This window comes from Panulirus ornatus, chromosome 34 (genome assembly GCF_036320965.1).
Source record: "Panulirus ornatus isolate Po-2019 chromosome 34, ASM3632096v1, whole genome shotgun sequence".
Lineage (NCBI taxonomy): Eukaryota > Metazoa > Arthropoda > Malacostraca > Decapoda > Palinuridae > Panulirus > Panulirus ornatus.
In genome coordinates, this window is record NC_092257.1 from 9,749,490 (window position 1) to 9,769,633 (window position 20,144).

Here is a 20,144-nt window from a genome sequence, read left to right on the forward strand (position 1 = left end):
AAGAGAATTCCACAGCTTTGCCTTTTGAGAAAAGGAGGAGGCACCATAATGATCAGTCTTTAAGTGATTAGTCTTATCACTGAAACTATGGGAAGCAGTAGCTAGATGCATGCTGTGAGTCCAAGCCTTAGTGGCAGGGATACACCTAGACAGCTCATGACAGCAATGGCCAAAATGATGTCTCTGTAGAACAGGGAGAGAACACCAACATCATGGTAGACAGAAAGTGATGGTTTAAGATGGCTGATGCCTAGAGAATTGATGATACGGAACATTTTTGATTCCACTTTGGCTGATAGAGAGATGGAGTAAGAACTACCCCAAATCTCCTAGCAGTACTCATTACTGGAGACAGGAATACCCATGTAGATCAGAAAAATGCTCAATATGTGTATATTATTGCAAGGTTTTGTTTTGGTGGGTATTGAAATTGAAGAAAGGAACTGAGTGGGATTCATAAAGAGATTTCTTATTTTTTTGTTATACTTTGTTGCTGTCTCCTGCATCAGTGAGGAAAGCGCAAAGAAACAGATTAAAGAATGGCCCAACCCACCCATGTACACATATATATACACACACGCCCACATACGCACATATACATACCTAAACATTTCAACGTATACATACATATACATACACAGACATATACATATATACACATGTACATTCATACTTGCTGCCCTCATCCATTCCTGTCACCACCCCACCACACATGAAATGGCACCCCCTCCCCCTGCATGTACGAGGTAGCACTAGGAAAAGACAACAAAGGCCACGTTCGTTCACACTCAGTCTCTAGCTGTCATGTCTAAAGCACCGAAACCACAGCTCCCTTTCCACATCCAGGCCCCCACAAAACTTTCCATGGCTTACCCCAGACAGTTCACATGCCCTGGTTCAATCCATTGACAGCACATCTTTTTATTACCACACATCTCTCTTACCCTTTCATTACTTACTTCATCAAACCACCTCACACCACATATTGCCCTCAGACATCTCATTTCCAACACATCCACCCTCCTCCACACAACCCTATCTATAGTCCACACCTTGCAACCATATAACATTTTTGGAACCACTATTCCTTAAAACATACCCATTTTTGCTATCTGAGATAACGTTCTTGCCTTCCACATATTCTTCAACACTCCCAGAACCTTCGCCTCCTCCCCCACCCTGTGACTCACTTCTGCTTCCATGGTTCCATCAGCTGCCAAATCTACTTTCAGATACCTAAAACACTTCACTTCCTCCAGTTTTTCTCCATTCAGTCTTACCTCCCAATTGACTTGTCTCTCAACCCCCTACTGAACCTAATAACCTTGCTCTTATTCACATTTACTCTCAGCTTTCTTTCACACACTTTACCAAACTTAGTCACCAGCTTCTGCAGTTTCTCACCCGAATCAGCCACCAGTGCTGTATCATTAGCAAACAACAACTTACTCACTTCCCAAGCCCTCTCATTCACAACAGACTGCATACTTGCCCCTCTCTCCAAAACTCTTGCATTCACCTACCTAACCACCCTACTCATAAACATATTTAACTACTATGGAGACATCATGCACCCCTGCCGCAAACCAACATTCACTGGGAACCAATCACTTTCCTCTCTTCCTACTCATACACATGCCTTACATCCTCGATAAAAACTTTTCACTGCTTCTAACAACTTACCTCCCACACTTTATACTCTTAATACCTTCCACAAAGCATCTCTATCAACTCTGTCATATTCCTTCTCCAGATCCATAAATGCTACATACAAATCCATCTGTTTTTCTAAGTATTTCTCACATACATTCTTCAAAGCAAACACCTGATCCACACATCCTCTACCACTTCTGAAACCACACTGCTCTTCCCTAATCTGATGCCTTTACCCACTCAAGCAATACCCTCCCATATAATTTCTCCGGAATACTCAACAAACTTATACCTCTGTAATTTGAATACTCACCTTTATCCCCTTTGCCTTTGTACGAAGGCACTACGCATGCATACTGCCAATCCTCAGGTACTTCACCATGAGCCATACATACATTGAATATCCTCACCAACCAGTCAACAGCAGTCACCCCCCCCCCCTTTTTTTCATGAATTCCACTGCAATACCATCCAGCCTGCTGCCTTGCTGGCTTTCATCTTCTGCAAAGCTTTCACTACCTCTTCTCTGTTTACCAAACCATTCTCCCTGACCCTCTCACTTTGCACACCACCTTGACCAAAACACCCTATATCTGCCACTCTGTCATCAAACACATTCAACAAACCTTCACTCTATCTGCTTCTCACTTCACCAATATCACTTGTTATTACCTCCCCATTATCCCTTTTCACTGATGTTCCCATTTGTTTTCTTGTCTTATGCACTTTATTTGCCTCCTTCCAAAACACCTTTTTATGCTCCCCAAAATTTAATGATACTCTCTCCCCAACTCTCTTTTGCCCTCTTTTTCCCACTTGCACCTTTCTCTTGACCTCTTGCCTCTTTCTTTTATACATCTCCCAGTCATTTGGACTATTTCCCTGCAAAAATAAGGGAATGAAAAGAGCAGCTTCATCATTTAGAAAGCTGAATTATGTTAGTTATTAAATTTGTTTCAAAAGGAGTCAAATCAGGTGAGCAAGGATTTTAGCTAGCTCAGAGGCACATTCATTTAGCATACATGGCATAAGGTTGGTAAGAGGAGGTGGAGTAGAATCTTCCAAAATGAAGCTTGAGGAAAATAAGGTTCTGCAAAGAGCAGCTTTAACACCTTTATTATCTATATGTTCATCACATCTGGAGGCACCTTGATTGGCAAGGCAGTACTGGTCCCAAGAAAATTCAGTATAAGAGGCATATAAGGAAGACCACTGAGTTTCCCTGAAGTGCCAAAGTTGGCATTAGATATTCCTAGTTGGAAATGAAAGGAGGTTATGATTGGAAAATATTCAGGGCCAGAAATATTGCATCTGTGGTGAGAGGTGTTCAGACATAAAAAGGTCTTGTATCTTCGAGTAGTGTTTGTGATTGTCGGGAACTTTTGATGGGCATTTCATTTGTTTTCCCAGACTGTTGAAGAGGGAAAAGAAAGGGCCATAACTCCACCACCATTATTTTATACTGAATCAAGCCAGTCTGTGTGGTTTACATTGAAATCTTTTGCATAGAGGGTATCAGCATATGGATGTGAGGAGATCAATGCTTCACGGTAAGAGTCAAATATTCAAAGAGTTGTATACAGTTGGAGCAGCTGAGGGGAAAATATTCAAAATATGAATAGAGAGAGTAAAAGTTTTTTGAGCACGTTGGTATCATAGTTACGAGAGTAGATCCATGAGACAAGCAATTGTTTTTTTATTATTACAGTAAATGCAAACTACCTGTGGAGTAGAAATATTAAAGATTAAAGATATGCACACCTGGGGATAGGGGAGAAAGAATACTACCCATCTTTTCCCTGCATGTAGTAGAAGGCAAGTAAAAGGGGTGGGACTGGGGAGCTGGAAATCCTCTATTCTTGTATTACTTTCCAAAAGAAGGAACAGTGAAGGGGTCCATGTGAGAATTTTTCTCTTTATTCTAGGCATTACCTTGCTAGTGCAGGAAGTGGCAAATGTGTATAGAAAGAAAGATATAGATTTGATAATTCATTATTCCAGACAAGTTGTAGTAAACTGTACTAAAAGTTTTTAATGTATATCCTGGAAATGAGCAGTTTAGATTTTTTGAAATTAATGCCATATAGAAGTGTCCTTGTTGAAAGAGTAATGACTTGCACAATGTATCTGTTATCGCTGGGGATAAGAGAGAAAGAATACTTCTTATGTTTTCCCTGCATGTTGTAGAAGGCAACTAAAAGAGGTGGGAACAGGGGTTGGTAATCCTACCCTCCAGTTTTACTTTCCAACAGAAGGATCAGAGGTGAGGGCATAGTGAAGCATTTTCCTTCTTAGGCTTAGTCATCTGTTCTTGAATACTACCTGACTAGTGTGAGAAATGGCGAGTATGTATGAAAAAAGTATCTGCAACTTTTGTAAGTTGATGCTATAGATATAATGATCATGCAGTGAATGCAGTGCTCCTTATATTAGAGGACAAGGTCTGAAGCAAGGGGTAATGATGCTGTTTCCTTTGGGGTGGGTTAGTGCCAGGAATGGATGAATGCAAGAAAGTATTAATATGTACATGTGTATATATGTATATGTCTGTGTATGTTTATGTATATATATATGTATATGTTGATTTATTTTACTTAATTGCTGTCTCCCGTGTTAGCGAGGTAGTGCAAGGAAACAGACAAAATAATGGTCTAACCCACTGACATACACATGTATATATATAAACGCCCACACACTCACATATACATACCTATACATTTCAACGTATACATACATATACATACACAGACATATACATAAGTACATATTCATACTTGCTGCCTTCATCCATTCCTGTTGCCACCCCACCACACATGAAATAGTATCCCCCACCCCCTGCATGTGTGAGGTAGCGCTAGGAAAAGACAAAAAGGCCACATTCGTTCACACTCAGTCTCTAGCTGTCATATGTAATGCACCCAAACTGCAGCTCCCTTTCCATGTCCAGGCCCCACAAAACTTTCCATGGTTTACCCCAGACACTTCACATGCCCTGGTTCAATCCATTGACAGCACGTTGATCCTGGTATACCACATCATTCCAATTCACTCTATTCCTTGCATGCCTTTCACCCTCCTGTATGTTCAGGTGCCGATTGCTCAAAATCTTTTTTACTCCATCCTTCCACCTCCAATTTGGTCTCCCACTTCTCCTTGTTCCCCCCACCTCTGCCACATATATCCTCTTTGCCAGTCTTTCCTCACTCATTCTGTCCATGTGACCAAACCATTTCAGCCCACCCTCTTCTGTTCTCTCAACCACACACTTTTTATTACCACACATCTCTTACCCTTTCATTACTTAATCAAACCACCTCACACCACATATTTTTCTCAGAAATTTCATTTCCAACACATCTACCCTCCTCCGCACAACCCTATGTATAGCCCATGCCTCACAATCATATAACATTGTTAGAACCACTATTCCTTCAAACATACCCATTTTTGCTTCCTGAGATAATGTTCTCACCTTCCACACATTCTTCAACGCTCCCAGAACCTTCGCCCCCACCCCCACCCTGTGACTCACTTCCTCTTCCATGGTTCCATCCACTGCTGAATCCGCTCCCAGATATCTAAAACGCTTCACCTCCTCCGTATTTTCTCCATTCAAACTTACCTCCCAATCAGCTTGTCCCTCAACCCTACTGAACTTAATAACTTTGCTCTCATTCACATTTACTCTCAGCTTTCTTCTTTCACACACTTTACCAAATTCAGTCGCCAGCTTCTGCAGTTTATTGCCTGAATCAGCCACCAGTGCTGTATCATCAGTTAACAACAGCTGACTCACTTCCCAAGCCCTCTCATTCACAACAGACTGCATACTTGCCTCTCTCTCCAAAACTCTTACATTTACCTTCCTAACCACCCCATCCATAAACAGATTTGTAGAGGCTTTCTGAAAAGAAGAGAGAATGTTGGGGTGAAGAGAGTGGTGAGTGTAAGTGAGCTTGTAAAAGAGACTTGTGTGAGGAAGTACCTGGAGAGATTGAGTGCAGAATGGCAAAAGATGAGAGCAAATGACATAAGGGGAGAGGGGGAGGAATGGGATGTAGTTAGGGAAACAGTGATGGCTTGCACAAAAAATAATTGTGGCATGAGAAAGGTGGGAGGTGGGCAGATTAGAAAGGGATGTTTGGACGATTTTTGCAGGGAAGTTGTGCAGTTGACTGGGAGATGTATGAAAATATGTGGCAGTAGGTCAAGAAAAAGGTGCAAGAGATGAAAAAGAGGGCAAATGAGAGTTGGGGTGAGAGGGTACCATTAGATTTTAGGGAGAATAAAAAGGGGATAAGAGTGAGTGCTCAAATTACAGAGGTATAAGTTTGTTGAGTATTCCTGGTAAATTATATGGGAGGGTATTGATTGAGAGGGTGAAGGCATGTACAGAGCATCAGATTGGGGAAGAGCAGTGTGGTTTCAGAAGTGGTAGAGGATGTGTGGATCAGGTGTTTGCTTTGAAGAATGTATGTGAGAAATACTTAGAAAAGCAAATGGATTTGTATGTAGCATTTATGGATCTGGAGAAGGCATATGATAGAGTTGATAGAGATGCTCTTTGGAAGGTACTAAGAATATATGGTGTGGGAGGCAAGTTGTTAGAAGCAGTGAAAAGTTTTTATCGAGGATGTAAGGCATGTGTACGTGTAGGAAGAGAGGAAAGTGATTGGTTCTCAGTGAATGTAGGTTTGCGGCAGGGGTGTATGATGTCTCCATGGTTGTTTAATTTGTTTATGGGTGGGGTTGTTAGGGAAGTGAATGCAAGAGTTTTGAAAAGAGGGGCAAGTATGAAGTCTGTTGTGGATGAGAGAGCTTGGGAAGTGAGTCAGTTGTTGTTCGCTGATGATACAGCGCTGGTGGCTGATTCATGTGAGAAACTGCAGAAGCTGGTGACTGAGTTTGGTAAAGTGTGTGAAAGAAGAAAGTTAAGAGTAAATGTGAATAAGAGCAAGGTTATTAGGTACAGTAGGGTTGAGGGTCAAGTCAATTGGGAGGTAAGTTTGAATGGAGAAAAACTGGAGGAAGTAAAGTGTTTTAGATATCTGGGAGTGGATCTGGCAGCTGATGGAACCATGGAAGTGGAAGTGAATCACAGGGTGGGGGAGGGGGCAAAAATCCTGGGAGCCTTGAAGAATGTGTGGAAGTCGAGAACATAATCTCGGAAAGCAAAAACGGGTATGTTTGAAGGAATAGTGGTTCCAACAATGCTGTATGGTTGCGAGGCGTGGGCTATGGATAGAGATGTGCGCAGGAGGGTGGATGTGCTGGAAATGAGATGTTTGAAGACAGTATGTGGTGTGAGGTGGTTTGATTGAGTAAGTAATGTAATGGTAAGAGAGATGTGTGGAAATAAAAAGAGCATGGTTGAGAGAGCAGAAGAGGGTGTTTTGAAATGGTTTGGGCACATGGAGAGAATGAGTGAGGAAAGATTGACCGAGAGGATATATGTGTTGGAGGTGGAGGGAACAAGGAGAAGTGGGAGACCAAATTGGAGGTGGAAAGATGGAGTGAAAAAGATTTTGAGTGATCAGGGCCTGAACATGCAGGAGGGTGAAAGGCGGGCAAGGAATAGAGTGAATTGGATCGATGTGGTATACCGGGGTCGACGTGCTGTCAATGGATTGAATCAGGGCATGTGAAGCGTCTGGGGTAAACCATGGAATGTTGTGTGGGGCCTGGATGTGGAAAGGGAGCTGTGGTTTCGGTGCATTATTACATGACAGCTAGAGACTGAGTGTGAACGAATGTGGCCTTTGTTGTCTTTTCCTAGTGCTACCTCGCACACATAAGGGGGGAGGGGGATGTTATTCCATGTGTGGCGAGGTGGCGATGGGAATAAAGAAAGGCAGACAGTATGAATTATTTTTATCGAGGATGTAAGGCATGTGTACGTGTAGGAAGAGAGGAAAGTGATTGGTTCTCAGTGACTGTAGGTTTGCGGCGGGGGTGTGTGATGTCTCCATGATTGTTTAATTTGTTTATGGATGGGGTTGTTAGGGAGGTGAATGCAAGAGTTTTGGAAAGAGGGGCAAGTATGAAGTCTGTTGGGGATGAGAGAGCTTGGGAAGTGAGTCAGTTGTTGTTCGCTGATGATACAGCGCTGGTGGCTGATTTATGTGAGAAACTGCAGAAGGTGGTGACTGAGTTTGGTAAAGTGTGTGAAAGAAGAAAGTTAAGAGTAAATGTGAATAAGAGCAAGGTTATTAGGTACAGTAGGGTTGAGGGTCAAGTCAATTGGGAGGTGAGTTTGAATGGAGAAAAACTGGAGGAAGTGAAGTGTTTTAGATATCTGGGAGTGGATCTGTCAGCGGATGGAACCATGGAAGTGGAAGTGGATCATAGGGTGGGGGAGGGGGCGAAAATTCTGGGAGCCTTGAAGAATGTGTGGAAGTCGAGAACATTATCTCGGAAAGCAAAAATGGGTATGTTTGAAGGAATAGTGGTTCCAACAATGTTGTATGGTTGCGAGACTTGGGCTATGGATAGAGTTGTGCGCAGGAGGATGGATGTGCTGGAAATGAGATGTTTGAGGACAATATGTGGTGTGAGGTGGTTTGATCGAGTAAGTAACGTAAGGGTAAGAGAGATGTGTGGAAATAAAAAGAGCGTGGTTGAGAGAGCAGAAGAGGGTGTTTTGAAATGGTTCGGGCACATGGAGAGAATGAGTGAGGAAAGATTGACCAAGAGAATATATGTGTCGGAGGTGGAGGGAACGAGAAGAGGGAGACCAAATTGGAGGTGGAAAGATGGAGTGAAAAAGATTTTGTGTGATCGGGGCCTGAACATGCAGGAGGGTGAAAGGAGGGCAAGGAATAGAGTGAATTGGAGCGATGTGGTATACCGGGGTTGACGTGCTGTCAGTGGATTGAATCAAGGCATGTGAAGCGTCTGGGGTAAACCATGGAAAGCTGTGTAGGTATGTATATTTGCGTGTGTGGACGTATGTATATACATGTGTATGGGGGTGGGTTGGGCCATTTCTTTCGTCTGTTTCCTTGCGCTACCTCGCAAACGCGGGAGACAGCGACAAAGCAAAAAAAAAAAAAAAAGTATGAATTATGTACATGTGTATATATGTATATGTCTGTGTGTATATATATGTGTACATTGGGATGTATAGGTATGTATATTTGCGTGTGTGGATGTGTATATATATACATGTGTGTGTGGGTGGGTTGGGCCATTTCTTTCGTCAGTTTCCTTGCGCTACCTCGCAAATGCGGGAGACAGTGACAAAGCAAAAAAAAAAAAAAAAACATAAAAGATGTTTTGGAAGGAGGTAAATAAAGTGCATAAGACAAGAGAACAAATGGGAACATTGGTGAAGGGGGCTAATAGGGAGGTAATAACAAGTAGTGGTGAAGTGAGAAGGAGATGGAGTGATTATTTTGAAGGTTTGTTGACTTTGTTTGATGATAGAGTGGCAAATATGGTGTGTTTTTGTTGAGGTGGTGTGAGAAGTGAGAGGGTCAGGGAGAATGGTTTGGTAAACAGAGAAGAGGTTGTGGAAACTTTGCGGAAGATGAAAATCAATAAGGCGGGGGTTTGGATGGTATTGCAGTGGAATATATTGAAAATGGGGGTGACTGTGTTGTTGATTGGTTGGTAAGGATATTCAATGTATGTTTGGTTCACGGTGAAGTGCTTGAGGATTGGCGGAATGCATACATAGTGCCATTGTACAAAGGCAAAGCGGATAAAGGTGAATGTTCAAATTACAGATATATAAGTTTGTTGAGAAAACTTCAGAAAAGAAGAGAGAATGTTGGGGTGAAGAGAGTGGTGAGAGTGAGTGAGCTTTGAAAGGAGACTTATGTGACGAAGTACCAGTAAAGGTTGAGTGCAGAATGGAAAAAGGTGAGAGCAAATGACGTAAGGTGAGTGGAGGAGGAATGGGATGTATTTAGGGAAGCAGTGATGGCTTGCGCAAAAGATGCTTGTGGCATGAGAAAGGTAGTGAGTGGTGGGATGAAGAAGTAAGATTATTAGCGAAAGAGAAGAGAGAGGGATTTGGACGATTTTTGCAGGGAATTAGTGCAAACGATTGGGAGATGTATAAAAGAAAGAGACAGGAGGCCAAGAGAAAGGTGCAAGAGGTGAAAAATAAGGCAAACGAGAGTTAGAGTGAGAGAGGACCGTTGAATTTTAGGGATGGGGAGAAAGAATACTTCCCACATATTCCCTGCGTGTCGTAGAAGGTGACTAAAAGGGGAGGGAGCGGGAGGCTGAAAATCCTCCCCTCTTGTTTTTTTTTCTTTTTTTTTTATTCAAAAGAAGGAACAGAGAAGGGGGCCAGGTGAGGATATTCCCTCAGAGGCCGAGTCCTCTGTTCTTAACGCTACCTTGCTAATGCGGGAAATGGCAAATAGTTTGAAAGAAAAAGATTTTTTGGAAGGAGGTAAATAAAGTGTTTCAGACAAGAGAACAAATGGGAACATCGGTGAAAGGGGCAAATGGGGAGGTAATAACAAGTAGTGATGAAGTGAGAAGGAGATGGAGTATTTTGAAGGTTTGTTGAATGTATTTGATGATAGAGTGGCAGATTTAGGATGATTTTGTTGGTTTGGTGTGCGAAGTGAGAGGGTCAGGGAGAATTGATAAGCAGAGAAGAGGTAGTGAAAGCTTTGTGGAGTATGAAAGCTGGCAAGGTTTGGATGGTATTGCAGTGGATTTTTTTTATAAAAGAGATTTTTTGATTGGTTGGTAAGATATCCAATGTGTGTTTGGACCATGGTGAAGTGCCTGAGGGTTGGTGGAATGCATGCATAGTGCCATTGTATAAAGGCAGTGGGTATGAAGGTGAGTGTTTAAATTACAGAGGCTTATAGTTTGTTGACTTTTCCTGGGAAATTAGGTGAGAGGGTATTGATTAAGAGGGTAAAGACATGTACAAAGCATCAGACTGGGGAAGAGCAGTGTGGTTTCAGAAGTGGTAGAGGATGTGTGGATCAGGTGTTTGCTTTGAAGAATGTATGTGAGAAATACTTAGAAAAACAGATGGATTTGTATGATGCATTTATGGATCTGGAGAAGGCATATGATACGGTTGATAGAGATGCTCTGTGGAAGGTTTTAAGAGTATATGGCATGGACGGTAAGTTGCAAGAAGCAGTGAAAAGCTTTTACCAGGGATGTAGGGCATGTGTATTGAGTAGGAAGAGAGGAAAGTGATTGGTTCCCGGTGAATGTCGGTTTGTGGCTGGGGTGCATGATGTTTCCATAGTTTTTTAATTTGTTTATGAATGGGGTTGTTAGGAAGGTGAATGTAAAAGTTTTGGAAGGAGGGGCAAGTATGCAGTCTGTTGTGGATGAGAGGGCTTGGGAAGTCAGTCGGTTGTTGTTCACTAATGATACAGTGCTGGTGGGTGATTTGGGTGAGAAACTGCAGAAACTGGTGACTGAGTTAGGTAAAGTGTGTGAAAGAAGAAAGCTGGGAGTACATGTGTATAAGAGCAAGGTTATTAGGTTCAGTAGGATTGAGGGACAATTTAATTGGGAGGTAAGTTTGAATGGAGAAAAACTGGAGGAAGTGAAGTGTTTTAGATATCTGGAAGTGGTTTTAGCAGCGGATGGAACCATGGAATCGGAAGTGAGTTACATGGTGGGGGAGAGGGCGAAGGTTCTGGGAGCGTTGAAGAATGTGTGGAAGGCGAGAACGTTACCTCGGAGAACAAAAATGAGTATGTGTGAAGGAATAGTGGTTCCAACAACATTGTATGGTTGCAAGGCATGGGATATAGATAGGGTTGTGTGGAGGGTGGATATGTTGGAAGTGAAATGTTTGAGGACAATATGTGGTGTGAGATGGTTTGATCAAGTAAATAATGAAAGGGTAAGAGATATGTATTGATAAAAAAAGTATGGTTGAGAGAGCAGAAGGTGTGTTGAAATGGATTGGTGACATGGAGAGAATGAGTGAGGAAAGATTGACAAAGAGGATATATGTGTCAGAGGTGGAGGGAACGAGGCGAAGTGGGAGACCAGATTTTAGGTGGAATGATGGAATGAAAAAGATTTTGAGTGATCGGGGCATGAACATACAGGAGGGTGAAAGGCGTGCAAGGAATAGAGTCAATTGGAACGATGTGGTATACTTGGGTTGACATGCTGTCAATAGATTGAACCAAGGCATGTGAAGTGTCTGAGGTAAACCATGGAAAGGTCTGTAGAGCCAGGATGTGGAAAGGGAACTGTGGTTTCGGTGCATTACATATGACAGCTAGAGACTGAGCATGAATGAATGTGGCCTCTTTTGTCTTTCCCTGGTGCTCCCTTGCTGTTGGGGAATGCTATTTCATGTGTGTTGCGGTGGCGACGGGAATGGATGAAGGCAGCAAATATGAATATGTATATGATTATATATGTATATGACTGTGCATGTATATGTATGTATATGTTGAAATGTTTACATATGTATATGTGCATGTGGGTGAGTTGGGCTATTCCTTATCTGTTTCCTTGTGCTACCTCACTGACACGTGAGATGGCAATTAAGTATGATAATGATAATAATAAATATTTTTTTTTTTTTCAAACTATTCGCCATTTCCCGCATCAGCAAGGTAGCGTTAAGAACAGAGGACTGGGCCTCTGAGGGAACATCCTCACCTGGCCCCCTTCTCTGTTCCTTCTTTTGGAAAATTAAAAAAAAAACAAGAGGGGAGGATTTCCAGCCCCCCGCTCCCTCCCTTTTAGTCGCCCTCTACGACACGCAGGGAATACATGGGAAGTATTCTTTCTCCCCTATCCCCAGGGATATATATGTATTATTTATTTATTTTATTATACTTTGTCGCTGTCTCCCGCGTTTGCGAGGTAGCGCAAGGAAACAGACGAAAGAAATGGCCCAACCCCCCCCCCCATACACATGTATATACATACGTCCACACATGCAAATATACATACCTACACAGCTTTCCATGGTTTACCCCAGACGCTTCACATGCCCTGCTTCAACCCACTGACAGCACGTCAACCCCGGTATACCACATCGCTCCAATTCACTCTATTCCTTGCCCTCCTTTCACCCTCCTGCATGTTCAGGCCCCGATCACACAAAATCTTTTTCACTCCATCTTTCCACCTCCAATTTGGTCTCCCTCTTCTCCTCGTTCCCTCCACCTCCGACACATATATCCTCTTGGTCAATCTTTCCTCACTCATCCTCTCCATGTGCCCAAACCACTTCAAAACACCCTCTTCTGCTCTCTCAACCACGCTCTTTTTATTTCCACACATCTCTCTTACCCCTACGTTACTCACTCGATCAAACCACCTCACACCACACATTGTCCTCAAACATCTCATTTCCAGCACATCCATCCTCCTGCGCACAACTCTATCCATAGCCCACGCCTCGCAACCATACAACATTGTTGGAACCACTATTCCTTCAAACATACCCATTTTTGCTTTCCGAGATAATGTTCTCGACTTCCACACATTCTTCAAGGCTCCCAGGATTTTCGCCCCCTCCCCCACCCTATGATCCACTTCCGCTTCCATGGTTCCATCCGCTGCCAGAACCACTCCCAGATATCTAAAACACTTCACTTCCTCCAGTTTTTCTCCATTCAAACTCACCTCCCAATTGACTTGACCCTGAACCCTACTGTACCTAATAACCTTGCTCTTATTCACATTTACTCTTAACTTTCTTCTTCCACACACTTTTCCAAACTCAGTCACCAGCTTCTGCAGTTTCTCACATGAATCAGCCACCAGCGCTGTATCATCAGCGAACAACAACTGACTCACTTCCCAAGCTCTCTCATCCCCAACAGACTTCATACTTGCCCCTCTTTCCAAAACTCTTGCATTTACCTCCCGAACAACCCCATCCATAAACAAATTAAACAACCATGGAGACATCACACACCCCTGCCGCAAACCTACATTCACTGAGAACCAATCACTTTCCTCTCTTCCTACACGTACACATGCCTTACATCCTCGATAAAAACTTTTCACTGCTTCTAACAACTTTCCTCCCACACCATATATTCTTAATACCTTCCACAGAGCCCGCGAGGCAGCGCAAGGAAACAGACGAAAGAAACGGCCCAACCCACCCCCACACACATGCACACACATACACGTCCCCACACACAAACATATACACCCATATACCCCAATGCACACACACATAAACACACACAGACACACACATACACACACATGCACACAATTCACACCGTCTGCCCCCACTCACTCCCATCGCCACCTCACCACACATGGAATAACATCCCCCTCCCCCCTCATTATTTATTTTATTATACTTTGTCGCTGTCTCCTGCTTTAGCGAGGTAGCGCTAGGAAACAGATGAAAGAATGGCCCAACCCACCCACATACATATGTATATACATACACGTCCAAACATGCACATATACATACCTATACATCTTAACCTATACATAGATATACACACGCAGACATATACATATGTACACATGTACACAATTCATACTGTCTGCCCTTATTCATTCCCGTTGCCACCCCACCACACATGAAATAACAACCCCCTCCCCCCACATGTGCGCGAGGTAGTGCTAGGAAAAGACAACGAAGGCCACATTCGTTCACACTCAGTCTCTAGCTGTCATGTATGATGCACTGAAACCACAGCTCCCTTTCCACATCCAGGCCCCACAGAACTTTCCATGGTTTACCCCAGACGCTTCATATGCCCTGGTTCAATCCATTGACAGCACGTCGACCCTGGTATACCACATCGTTCCAATTCACTCTATTCCTTGCACACCTTTCACCCTCCTGCATGTTCAGGCCCCGATCACTCAGAATAATTTTCACTCCATCTTTCCACCTCCACTTTGATCTCCCACTTCTCCTAGTTCCCTCCACCTCTGACACATATATCCTCTTGGTCAATCTTTCCTCACTCATTCTCTCCATGTGACCAAACCATTTCAAAACACCCTCTTCTGCTCTCTCAACCACACTCTTTTTATTACCACACTACCACACATCTTTCCTACCCTTTCATTACTCACTCAGTCAAACCACCTCACACTACATATTGTCCTCAAACATCTCATTTCCAGCACATCCACCTTCCTCTGCACAACTCTATCTATAGCACACGCCTTGCAACCATATAACATTGTTGGAACCAGTATTCCTTCAAACATACCCGTTTTTGCTTTCCAAGATAACGTTCTCGACTTCCACACATTCTTCAATGCTCCCAGAACTATCGCCCCCTCCCCCACCGTATGATTCACTTCTGCTTCCATGATTCCATGCGCTACCAAATCCACTCTCAGATACCTAAAACACTTCACTTCCTCCAGTTTTTGTCCATTTAAACTTACCTCCCAATTGACTTGTGCCTCAACCCTACTGTACCGAATAACCTTACTCTTATTCACATTTACTATGAGCTTTCTTCTTTCACACTGCCAAACTCAGTCACCAGCTTCTGCAGTTTCTCACCCGAATCAGCCACCGGCACTGTATCATCAGCGAACAACAAGTGACCACTTCCCAAGCTCTCTCATCCACAACAGACTGCATACTTGCCCATCTCTCCAAAACTCTTGCATTCACCTCCCTAACAACCCCATTCATAAACAAATTAAACAACCATGGAGGCATCACGCACCTCTGCCGCAAACCTATATTCACTGAGAACCAATCACTTTCTTCTCTTCCTACTCGTACACATGCCTTACATTCTCGATAAAAACTTTTCACTGCTTCTAACAACTTGCCTCCCACACCATATGTTCTTGATACCTTCCACAGAGCATCTCTATCAACTATATCATATGCCTTCTCCAGATCCATAAAAGCTACATACAAATCCATTTGCTTTTCTATGTATTTCTCACATACATTCTTCAAAGCAAACACTTGATCCACACATCCTCTTCTACTTCTGAAACCACACTGCTCTTCCCCAATCTGATGCTCTATACATGCCTTCAATCTCTCAATCAATAGCCTCCCATATAATTTCCCAGGAATACTCAACAAACTTATTCCTTTGTAATTTGAGCACTCACTTTTATCCCCTTTGCCTTTGTACAATGGCATTATGCAAGCATTCCGCCAATCCTCAGGCACCTCACCATGAGTCATACATACATTAACTAACCTTACCAACCAATCAACAACACAGTCACCCCCTTTTTTAATAGATTTCACTGTAATACCTTCCAAACCCGCTGCCTTGCTGGCTTTCATCTTCCGCAAAGCTTTTACTACCTCTTCTCTGTTTACCAAATCATTCTCTCTAACCCTCTCACTTTGTACACCACGTCGACCAAAACACCCTATATCTGCCTCTCTTATCATCAAACACATTCAACAAACCTTCAAAATACTCACTCCATCTCCTTCTCACATCACCACCATTGGTTATCACCTCCCCATTAGCCCCTTTCCCTGACGTTCCCATTTGTTCCTTTATCTTACGCACTTTATTTACCTCCTCCAAAAACATCTTTTTATTCTCCCAAAAATTTAATGATACTCTCTTACCCCAGCTCTCATTTGACCTCTTTTTCACCTCTTGCACCTTTCTCTTGACCTCCTGCCTCTTTCTTTTATACATCTCCCAGTCATTTGCATTATTTCCCTGCACAAATCATCTAAATGCCTCTCTCTTCTCTTTCACTAATAATCTTACTTCTTCATCCCACCACTCACTACCCTTTCTAATCTGCCCATCTCCCACGTTTCTCATGCCACAAGCATCTTTTGCGCAAGCCATCACTGCTTCCCTAAATATATCTCATTCCTCCCCCACTCTCCTTACGTCATTTGTTCTCACCTTTTTCCATTCTGTACTCAGTCTCTCCTGGTACTTCCTCACACAAGTCTCCTTCCCAAGCTCACTTACTCTCACCTCTCTCTTCACCCCAACATTCTCTCTTCTTTTCTGAAAACCTCTACAAATCTTCACCTTCGCCTCCACAAGATAATGATCAAACATCCCTCTAGTTGCACCTCTCAGCACATTAACATCCAAAAGTCTCTCTTTCACGTAACTGTCAATTAGCACATAATCCAATAATGCTCTCTGTCCATCTCTCCTACTTACATATGTGTACTTATGTATATCTCTCTTTTTAAACCAGGTATTCCCAATCACCAGTCCTTTTTCAGCACATAAATGTACAAGGTCTTCACCATTTCCATTTACAACACTGAACACCCCATTTACACCTATTATTCCCTTAACTACCACATTACTCACCTTTGCATTCAAGTCAGTCATCATTATAACCCGGTCTCGTGCATCAACACTACTAACACACTCACTCAGCTGCTCCCAAAACACTTGCCTCTCATGATCTTTCTTCTTGTGCCCAGGTACATATGCACCAATGTTCACTCATCTTTCTCCATCCACTTTCAGTTTTACCCTCAATCTAGAGTTTACTTTCTGACACTCTATCACATACTCCCACCACTCTTGTTTCTGGAGTAGTGCTACTCCTTCCCTTGCTCTTGTCCTCTCACTAACCCCTGACTTTACTCCCAAGACATTCCCAAACCATTCTTCCCCTTTACCCTTGAGCTTCATTTCACTCAGAGCCAAAACATCCAGAGCCAAAACATCCAGGTTCCTTTCCTCAAACGTATTACCTATCTCTCCTTTTCTCTCATCTTGGGTACATCCACACACATTTAGACACCCCAATCTGAGCCTTCGAGGAGGATGAGCACTCCCTGTGTGACTTCTTCCTCTGTTTCCCCTTTTAGAAATTTAGAATACAAGGAGGGGAGGGTTTCTAGCCCCCCACACCTGTCCCCTTTGGTCGCTTTTTACGACACATGAGGAATGCGTGGGAAGTATTCTTTCTCCCCTATCCCTAGGGATAGGGGAGAAAATATATATACATATATTTAATGTATGTATGACTCATGGTGAGGTGCCTGAGGATTGGCGGAATGCGTGCATAGTGCCATTGTACAAAGGCAAAGGGGATAAGAGTGAGTGCTCAAATTACAGAGGTATAAGTTTGTTGAGTATTCCTGGTAAATTATATGGAAGGGTATTGATTGAGAGGGTGAAGGCATGTACAGAGCATCAGATTGGGGAAGAGCAGTGTGGTTTCAGAAGTGGTAGAGGATGTGTGGATCAGGTGTTTGCTTTGAAGAATGTATATGAGAAATACTTAGAAAAGCAAATGGATTTGTATGTAGCATTTATGGATCTGGAGAAGGCATATGATAGAGTGAGATGCTCTGTGGAAGGTATTAAGAATATATGGTGTGGGAGGCAAGTTGTTAGAAGCAGTGAAAAGTTTATATCGAGGATGTAAGGCATGTGTACGTGTAGGAAGAGAGGAAAGTGATTGGTTCTCAGTGAATGTAGGTTTGCGGGAGGGGTGTGTGATGTCTCCATGGTTGTTTAATTTGTTTATGGATGGGGTTGTTAGGGAGGTAAATGCAAGTGTTTTGGAAAGAGGGGCAAGTATGAAGTCTGTTGTGGATGAGAGAGCTTGGGAAGTGAGTCAGTTGTTGTTCGCTGATGATACAGCGCTGGTGGCTGATTCATGTGAGAAACTGCAGAAGGTGGTGACTGAGTTTGGTAAAGTGTGTGAAAGAAGAAAGTTAAGAGTAAATGTGAATAAGAGCAAGGTTATTAGGCACAGTAGGGTTGAGGGTCAAGTCAATTGGGAGGTAAGTTTGAATGGAGCAAAACTGGAGGAAGTAAAGTGTTTTAGATATCTGGGAGTGGATCTGGCAGCGGATGGAACCATGGAAGCGGAAGTGGATCATAGGGTGGGGGAGGGGGCGAAAATCCTGGGAGCCTTGAAGAATGTGTGGAAGTCGAGAACAGTATCTCGGAAAGCAAAAATGGGTATGTTTGAAGGAATAGTGGTTCCAACAATGTTGTATGGTTGCGAGGCGTGGGCTATGGATAGAGTTGTGCGCAGGAGGATGGATGTGCTGGAAATGAGATGTTTGAGGACAATGTGTGGTGTGAGGTGGTTTGATTGAGTAAGTAACGTAAGGGTAAGAGAGATGTGTGGAAATAAAAAGAGGGTGGTTGAGAGAGCAGAAGAGGGTGTTTTGAAATGGTTTGGGCACATGGAGAGAATGAGTGAGGAAAGCTTGACCAAGAGGATATATGTGTCGGAGGTGGAGGGAACGAGGAGAAGAGGGAGACCAAATTGGAGGTGGAAAGATGGAGTGAAAAAGATTTTGTGTGATCAGGGCCTGAACATGCAGGAGGGTGAAAGGAGGGCAAGGAATAGAGTGAATTGGATCGATGTGGTATACCGGGGTTGACGTGCTGTCAGTGGATTGAATCAGGGCATGTGAAGCGTCTGGGGTAAACCATGGAAAGCTGTGTAGGTATTTATATTTGCATGTGTGGACGTATGTATATTCATGTGTATGGGGGTGGGTTGGGCCATTTCTTTCGTCTGTTTCCTTGCGCTACCTCGCAAACGCGGGAGACAGCGACAAAGCAAAAAAAAAAAATATTTATATGAGACGATTGCTCATTCTTTGTCTGTTTCAAGTTGCTACCTTGCTGATGCAGGAAACTGCGATTAAGTATAATGAATAAATAATAAGGTATTTAGTAGATTTGTTCTGAAAATGATGCTGTATTATAGTTTCTAGGATGAATATTAAAGGTGATTCATTCAATCTTTTCAGGTAACATTGTAGATTTGTTTTTTGACCCAAGCAACAAATTGGTTCTCACACTAGGAGACAGACATGTGCGAGTGTTCCATAATGTAGCTGGCTACATGGCTACAATTCAGGTAAGATGCATCTCTCACCTTCACATCTTCTTTGTCTCTTGAAGCCTCTTCCCTCCCTCGTAGACCATCACAAAATTTTAAGATTAGACCTGAGCAAAGGAGGGAGCTGGTGGTTTTGCCCATGCTGTTGTTTTTGAACAAATATACTTTGTTGTAGATACACTAAGGTACTAAGGCTGAAGATGAGTTGTCCAAGAAAATGGAACATTTTTCAGACTTGAATGGATTTGCTGATTGTGGTGTTTAACAATTTTGTAGTCTAAAATGTGGAATATTCTCCTGAAAGCAGTGAGTTTCCTTATCATAATCATTCATTTTAGTGAAAGCATCAAATTTCATTACCAGGATGTCCAGATGACCACTGCTGTCCAAAACCTGACCATTATCTTTTCGATATGATTGTCATCAACTGTATATTCTCATTAGCAGATTTTACCTGCCTTAAGCTTGTCAGTGAAATTATGTCTAAAAGGCATTAACACCCTTGGGCATCACGACTGTTGTGTTAATGTCTAGTATTGTCCAGTTTGCACCTGAAGTGACATTGGCATCGGCTCAGATGAAAGAAGTTCACCTAAAACCGAGAAATGCCTACTGACCCATGAAATTCTGGCAATTCATTCTTGGAAGCCTATTCTCTCATGGTGACCAAACTTCATTAAGATATATGGCATCCCTATGGAGTGAATGTCATAAGTGCATCAGTTGCCTCAGAAGCCATGCCAGAAGGTGCT

General features: G+C 42.8%; 1 protein-coding gene across 1 annotated transcript in view; it reads left to right on the top strand.

Annotated features, from left to right (window-relative positions):
• The window catches only part of LOC139759819 (transducin beta-like protein 2), a 296,157-nt gene that overhangs the window by 258,791 nt on the left and 17,222 nt on the right, over window positions 1-20,144 (top strand). Inside the window, exon 7 of the mRNA XM_071682309.1 lies at window positions 19,301-19,410. Coding sequence (XP_071538410.1) covers window positions 19,301-19,410 — 110 coding nt within the window. The remainder of the gene's footprint in view (window positions 1-19,300; window positions 19,411-20,144) is intronic.